The following is a 7,889-nucleotide window of genomic DNA, read 5'->3' as shown; positions in this document are numbered from 1 at the left end:
ACTTGTGCTGCAGACCCTTCACCAGCTGCGTTGCCCTTCTCTGAACACACAAGATAATGGTGTTTGAAATTGAAGGTTGAGAAGTTCAGCTGCATTTTCTGTTTGCCTGTTTTTCACTGTATTCTCACATCCTCCAGGTAACAGCGACCAGTCAGGATCTCAGGAGAAACTTCTCATTGAAGGCCAAGGCCTAAGCGGATGCTCTCCTCGGGATTCTGGCTGCTATGAAAGCAGTGAAAACCTGGAGAATGGTAATGGTGACAGCAATGAGCCTTACAGTTCCTGCAGTCTTTTCTTTTCAGAAGATATCTTCATATACTTTTGCTCCTGTCCCTAGCTAACACAAGCTACTTCCTACTTGACCTTGTCCTTTGCTCTGACTGCCCCTTTCCCTCTTGGCTTGAGACATTGGTTTTCACTGCTACTGTTGCAAATTTATTTATTTATTTGCATTAGTAGGAGACAAATCCTCTTTCACAAAAAGTCTTTGTTTCATGTCCCTAAAGCAACAGTCTTTCTCACTGCCATTCCCCTGCCTTCTCCACTCCCATATTCTCATGCCACCGTGCCTCATGAGGCTTGCACTGGTTGCACACTGATGGCCAAGTCTAAGAGACCACCAATGGAGAAGTCTCTGAGCTTTACTGAGATCAGGAGGATTCTTTTGAACCCATACAAAATCTGTTAAGAAAAAATGTTCTTTATTTTAGGCCATATTTTTCTGTTTGCCTTGGGTTGCGTATTGCATTTTCCTCTGATCAGAAGCCAGCTGCAGAGATTTAGGACTTTTTAGTGTATGAACACTAGGAAGTTAAATTATTGACAAGTTGGCAAGGAAATAAACTATGAAAAAAATGCTGATGATAGCATTGCATTCCCATTGCCTTATCCTGCATCAGTGAAAGGTGATGCACTGAAAAATTACCAAGACAGATGATGTTAATAGAGATTGCTGTCTCTGATCTGAAGAAACAGGGTATTGTGCTGATTGAGTATGTTTTACTTCAGGTATGGTCTAAACTTGTCATTAGGGATGAAATATTAAAAGAGCTGAAAAGGGTTTGAGTTGGGCGTTTTCACTCCAAGTATTTGAGCCATGTCTTGACCTCTGACTGCCTGGATTTGTTGCTAAGATTCACCATAAACAGGACACCAAGAACAGTATAAACCGATTCTGTACACCCCTTATAGTGGCCATTTTTCCAGTTTAGAATAAGAGCAAAGAATCCTACTCTTAGCATGTGCATTTTCTGTTAGTCTGCCCCTAAAAAATAACCATTCATTGAAGAAAATTGCAATTTGCTTTGAAGCTGAATGCCTGAAATTGACTGTATACCAAATTCCTGATAGTGGAGAGGCTTTTTTGTTGGATAGGAATCCACATCCACTAGGCATGCTGGAATAGAATCATAGCTAAATATATGGCATATGTGACAATTTTCTTTTCATCTCTAAATACAATCATAATGATAGCTGTAACACTGAAGTTAAAGTGCTGCCTGCACATTTTCCTTATTTTAACAATATAATGAAATCTTTAGAAAGCAATTGGCATTGCCTGTCTGGTTGGATACTTACGTTTAAACTAATATTTCTGTGAGTTTTTCAGAATGTGAAATGCTGATGATTTTTATATTGTTTTTTATGTATGACGTGCTGCATTTCTGCATCATTTTTGCTCACAAATGCATTTACTGCTTGTTTTGAAAACCACTATGAAAAGAACATTTGATTCATTCAGAGATTTTGTCAAGGCTATTTAATCTGAAAAGTACTCCACCTTCTTTGCAAAGTTCATGGTCCATAGTTGTTTATATGCATATTTTTTTCAAAGTACAGCATGTTCTCATTTAGGATAGTCATTTGTCTGGTATAAATATCATAACATGCTGATCTGCACTTTATAAAGGGCAAGTGCATTCTGAGAAGAAACCTGTCTTCAGATTTTCTGGGGAATGGTTGTACATAATGCTTTTATGACTAGTACAGTATCCAGTTTGGGGATGATATTGGATCCTTTGGCATCAGTTCAGGATTTCAGAGCTGCTCTTACATTTTGGCTAGAAAATGGTTTGCTATGTACTATAGCAGAGTATCTTTTGTAAGTACTTTTCTGGGTCCCACTGCAGTACAACTTGGATATTCTCTTAGGTATCTACAGTGTACTTACAGGAGCATTGTGGTTTTATTTCAATTCACAGAGAGCAAGGAGCATGTAGTCTGTGACCTATTCAGTGTTAGACAGAATAAACCTCAGAGCAGGAAGTAACCATCCATGATTAGGCAATTAGTCCATATAGAAACAGGGCAGAGAGAGCAAGCTGTTCCTTAGACTTGTGACAGTGGTGCAGTTATTTGGCTTGTTTTGCATGCAGGTGTTGACAGACTGAGGTGCATTTGGAAACCACATCAGAAATCTGGTTATCACAGGACTGGCCAAAAGCAGATAGCTACAGAATGGTATAAGAACAGAGCATGCATATCTGATGCTTCTCAGGACAGTCTTGGGGAATGACTCATTTAAGGATTTCAGATTTTGGATGCTGTTTCCTTGCATTCATCTGCTTTCTTGAAACTTTTTATGAATGTCCCTGGTCTTCCAGGAACCTCCATACCTAACAGTATCTGCCTATAGACCTCTGTCATACTCCCTCACAAGTCATCTCTTTGCTAGTCTGAGAAGGCCTATTAATTATTCCCAATAGGTCACTCCCATCCCTGTTCATGCCGGCTTCTTTGAACCTTTACTCGTTATATTGTGTAGCTTTTTCAGGGGGATGTGAAGAGATAGGAATTGCTCCTGCAATGTGCAGTCTTGAATGAGCAGACAAACCAGGCCTTTATCAGGTTGAGATTTGTTCAGAAACTGATGCCTAGATTCCCATAGCACCAAGCAGGCAACCTAAGCAGTTCAACATTCAGTCCTGATTAGTCAGAAAAGGAAGCAAAAGAACAGGTGGCCACATTGTCTAATGTAATGTGCATTTCTACTAGTTTGTAATAAATAGAAAAAGCAGTGAGGCCAGTATTGTGCCATCATCTTTGCTGTGTCAACAGAGCAGTTTGAAATGCACCCAAAATACAGCCACAGAAAGCAATACCAAAAAAAAGTTAGTAAAATCTAGGATTTGGACACTGCATTCTGTGCCTGGTTTTGCATACTTAAATTTCTGAAGACCATCTTCTATAAGGAAAAAAAATACTGTGAGAAATGCTGAAAATTTTTTGCTGTAGCTATGGTACCTCCAGAAAGATTCCCCAAGATAGTCCCCTCTCTTCTGAGGCAGATGATGACTGTCACTATAGGACACAAAAGAACACAAGCACACCACCATTCTCAAGGTGAAGGGAAAAAAGGGAAGTTTATTTTCTGACTCCAACATTTATAGTTTTCCAAAAGTGCCAGCAGATTGGAGGGTGACAGTGACACCTCTCCAATGACACTGGTCAAACCAACAGTCCATCAACTCTCTCCTCCTCCATAAAGGAATGCAAAACAATGAGTTATTTACAGAAAGTGTGTGAGAAAGCTCACTACAAGAATGTCAACATCAGAAGGCTTAAAAAATCTTAAAAAACCAAAGTGACAGATGACAAGGAAAGGAAAAGTTCCTTCCGTGTATGGTAATAGCAAGAAGTATCATAAGAGGTGGACAGTGCTTTGTTTAGCAAGAATTGCACCGTAACATCCAACAGAAGAGTTGAAGTATTGCCTGTAGCTTGAACTGAACCTGGAAATGATATAAGCTTTGCATTTATTTTGTGCAAGGATCACCTTTGTAGTCTAATTTTTTACCCACAACTCTGTGTCATTCTGCACACATTTGAATCAGAGATGCCTCTATGGTTTAGAGCCCTGTGAAAGGCATGAATCTGCATAACTGTACCAGGGGCTCCAAAGACTTATTACCAAAATACAAAATTATCAAAAATCACAAGAATTATTATCAAAAATACTAACATTAAAAATGTGATTTAAACTTTACTAGCTATACACTTTAACCCTTTCAGGTTGTTTTCCCTTTTTTTTCCTTAAGGTAGGGAATGTTGCATTTGTGGACATTATTTCTATAACTCTCCACTTTGTGGAACAACTTTAAAATATATTTTAAAATCTGTGTTCAGAAAATATTACCTTCCTGTTTTAGTGTCTCAGAAGCATAATGAAATTATACCTGACAGTCAGGAGGAGGGAAGGAATAGATGCAAAAAGAGAAATAAATCATAGCTCCTCTCCTGATACTGCTCTTGACTTAAATCACATAAAAAGAAATTACATTCTTGGCTACTGTCCTTTGTACAAAGCAATAGCATTGAATCCAGCTTTTAAACCATTTTGAAGCTGAGAGCTTGAAGATTGCATGTTTGGTTATATGTGTTATAGACAAAATATTTTTAACTTCCCCCCATTCTCACCTCATTTGTATATGTATGCCAAACAGGGTTGGAATGAACTAAAGATTTAATTTTAATTTCACAAAATTTCTCTTTCCTTTTTTTTTCCCCTTAATTTTCTGATCCTCCTTTCTTCTTTTTTTTTCTATTCCCAGGCTACTGGCTTTACACAGACATACCCCATTTCTAAAGAAATTAAACGCTGCTTACTAGATACCCTTATGGTTTTAGTAAGACCTTATTTTGCACAGCAGTAAGGTTTTTCACAGCTTTTCTTCTAGTGCTGAGGTTCCTGAGTGGGCTTTCCTAAAATTGGTGGAACCCCTGATCAATATATCAGATTGAAAAGAAGGCACATGGATTTTGTAGCGTGAGCTGTGACAGCAAGTCCCAGATAACAGGGTCTGGGAATTACTGCACAAGTCAGGCATGTGCTAGCAAATATGAATAATGGAAAGAGAATACTCCTTTCCATGCTCATTAAATATTGCCATTAGCACCTGGAGGCACTAAAAAATGAATGTAACATTTCTTACACATCTTTCTAATGTGATTGCAAGTTATTTTCAAAAGGCGGTGGCCTAGCTCCAGGAAGGGTGCAGACAGAGAGGTTCTTTCTGCTAATTTTCTGAGTTACTTGAACTCATGGTAGCATCAACGGAGACAACTTCAGTTTGGGATGTGTCCCTGTTAGCATTTTGGGAAAATGGTGATATTTAGCTTCAGTTCAAGTGTGAGCAGTACAGCTTCTGAGAAAGGAGTTGCTGTGTGCTCACATTCGTCCTTATGGGCTCACCTTGGTTTTAACTTTCTTTGATGAGACTGTTTTCCTTATATCTCCTTGAGTGCAACCTCCATTTCCTTTGCTAGTTTTCTGGATACTTTGGTTTTCAAACTCCTTAAGCAGAGTAAGAGGCAAGAGAGGCAAGAGAAAGCAAGGTGTTTATTGTTTTAGGTTATCAGGTTCCTTCATTCATATAAAAGGTGAACAGTGTATATTATTCAAAAGCCAAGCACTGAACTTCTAGCAGGATAAAGCCCTGAAGGCAAGCAGTACAAGAAAGCATCTATTGCTTAAAAGTATGCACTACGACTTGAGACTAACACTAACATTAGTCACACTTGAAACTCCTTTTTGAAACCCTTCTCCATCTCCTAAGATCTTTTTCTGTAAAACTCTGCCATCACTGCAAGTAGCTTTCCAAAGGGGCTGATGCAAAACCAGTCTTCATGCACTTTCTTGCTCTCTGTTTTGCCATTGCAAATGGTTTGCTGCTCATTTAAAAGAAGAAATCACTTGGTGTATAATTTGGTAATATTGGTGTATAATTTTAAAAATCATAAACAGGGTGTTTTTAAAAAATCCTATGCAAACGAGTAAACTTTATTAAAATATGAAAATCATTATTTATATACTAAGATTAGAGACAAAGAAAAAAATGTACGTCTTTTGAGGTGTTTCGGGGGGCCTGTCAAACCACTTCCTACAATGAGCATAGGGTATCAGTTCTAACTGTAGGATTCAGTACTTCTACACTGAACAAGGTTTATGTGAGCTAAACCTCAAATCTCTGCCACTTGGAGAGTAGGAAGGATGTTAAGTATTTTGGATGTATTTTACTTAACAGATAACAGTTACTAATAAAGCTGAAGGTCAAATCAAATCTTTATGCTTGAAATGGCATTGAGTTCTTCTACACTTAGAATTAACAAAAAGGGAATAAATAATGTTGTTGCAGAAGCATTTGACAGGGATCTCTTATTATGCTTCGGATTTTATTTTTAATGGTGGATTTATTTGTTCCTAGGTAAAACTCGAAGGACCTGTCTTCCGCCTTCTAAATCAGCAATTGAGCATAGCTTTAGGGATTTCAGCAGAAACCAGCTATCAAATTATCCCACTCTTCCACTGAGCAAGTCAATAGAAACTCTGCAGCCAGGGGAAAAAGAAAGCCGGCTGGGTTGTGCACATCATGCTCTGAAGAGCTCTGTCAAGCCTCCAGCCGTCATGGCTCTGAAGAAGAACCGCAGAAGTTTACCAGTAGCTGTGTGTCGAAGCTATGAAACTCTGGATGGCCCCCAGGGTGTAGATACATGGCCAAGATCCCACTCACTGGATGATCTCCAGGGAGAACCCAATACCAACTTACAGGACGCTAACAAGAAAGTAGGTTCTTTTCCTCAGGATTCACTGGATACAGCTAAAAAGGCAACTGGCTCTGCCTTGCCGCCTCAGTCTCATGGAGGCAGCTGTAAGCCAGATGATGTCATGGCTAAGCAGGGCAAAGGGGCTGCTAATTCTCAGAAGGGACGAGCTAAGGAATTGAACTGCTCTGTAATGGAGACTGCAGGTGGAAAGCCTGCTCCGTGCCCCCTGAAAAACTGTGAAGCTCAGCCTGCCTTAGTGATACATCATGCAACAAGGACACCTCTGGAAATACAGAGTAAAGGTTTTCATGACCTTGCACGGGCTGATTATGCTCCAGTCCTCAAGGGAGGTCTAGAAGCTGAGCAAAAAAGCACAAATGAGGCAAGAATGCAACCAAAAAATCCCTCTCAGCCACCACCTGTCCCTGCCAAAAAATGCCGAGAACGCCTTTCTAATGGATTATATCATCCTCCCACGACCACAAGTGGAAACCACTCAAGTTTAGAAGCACCATGTTTGCCAGTAAAAAAGACCAGCTCATCCACTCCCATTGATTGTCATGGAGTACCTGTCCATAGGACATCTTCTGAACAGGAGCCCAGTAGCCCTCCTAGCCCGCTGCCACCCTGGCTGTCAGAGCTCCCAGAGACTGCTAGTGTTCAGCAGCATGTGGTAAAGCTTGGTCCTGCATCAGCAAGGAAAATCTCTTGCAGCAGAGGAATGGATCTGGAAATGGTGATAGAAAACAAGCTGCAGTCTGAAGACATTGATCTTACTGAAGAACCGTACTCAGACAAGGTAAGTGGTAATCACTGCAGTGGTTTTATTCTGCTAGCATTCCAAGGGATAGTCTGTCGTTCACTGTATCTGTCATTTTTTGTGGGTAACTGGCCAAGATAAACCAACAATCATTGGGACATTAGACATTCTACAGCTCTTGTTTGTCTTTGCCACCAGACTTTTTGACTGAAGTAGTTCTTGTGTTGTAGAAATCATCTTTTCAGACCACAGGTGCCTTGGTGGCACTGGACATAGGAATGTGTCTTTCTCTGCTAATGTGGGGGAATAGAGCTGAAAAAGGAAGTAATGATTAGATTTTATATTTCCAAGAAACTCTGAATTGATAGCATCAATTAGTACATCTTTTTGTAGTAGGGGGAAGGAAGGAATCTTTTAGTGATGGCTTTTTCAGTTTTCCTGAACCTTGAGGAAAGCTCCTTCTTGCTCCCATCCTGCACTTCTCTTTCTGTTGCATTGGTTGGTCTGTATAGCTACACTTCTTTAATCTGTCCTCTCTCCTTTGTGTCTGGCTGGGGACATTCAGCATGGTCGCTGTGGCATTCCT

At 39.9% G+C, this 7,889-nt stretch overlaps 1 protein-coding gene across 3 annotated transcripts in view; it reads left to right on the top strand.

Annotated features, from left to right (window-relative positions):
* Positions 1-7,889, top strand: part of SASH1 (SAM and SH3 domain containing 1) — a 122,250-nt gene that overhangs the window by 108,849 nt on the left and 5,512 nt on the right. For all 3 annotated transcript variants that reach the window (XM_031056232.1, XM_031056231.1, XM_031056233.1), the window contains 3 exons: positions 138-251; positions 6,204-7,342; positions 7,869-7,883. In XM_031056232.1, coding sequence (XP_030912092.1) covers positions 138-251; positions 6,204-7,342; positions 7,869-7,883 — 1,268 coding nt within the window. The remainder of the gene's footprint in view (positions 1-137; positions 252-6,203; positions 7,343-7,868; positions 7,884-7,889) is intronic.

Source organism: Geospiza fortis, unplaced genomic scaffold (genome assembly GCF_000277835.1).
Source record: "Geospiza fortis unplaced genomic scaffold, GeoFor_1.0 scaffold162, whole genome shotgun sequence".
Taxonomy (NCBI): Eukaryota; Metazoa; Chordata; class Aves; order Passeriformes; family Thraupidae; genus Geospiza; species Geospiza fortis.
The sequence above is the reverse complement of the archived record's forward strand: the minus strand, read 5'-3'. Positions and strand labels throughout refer to the sequence as shown.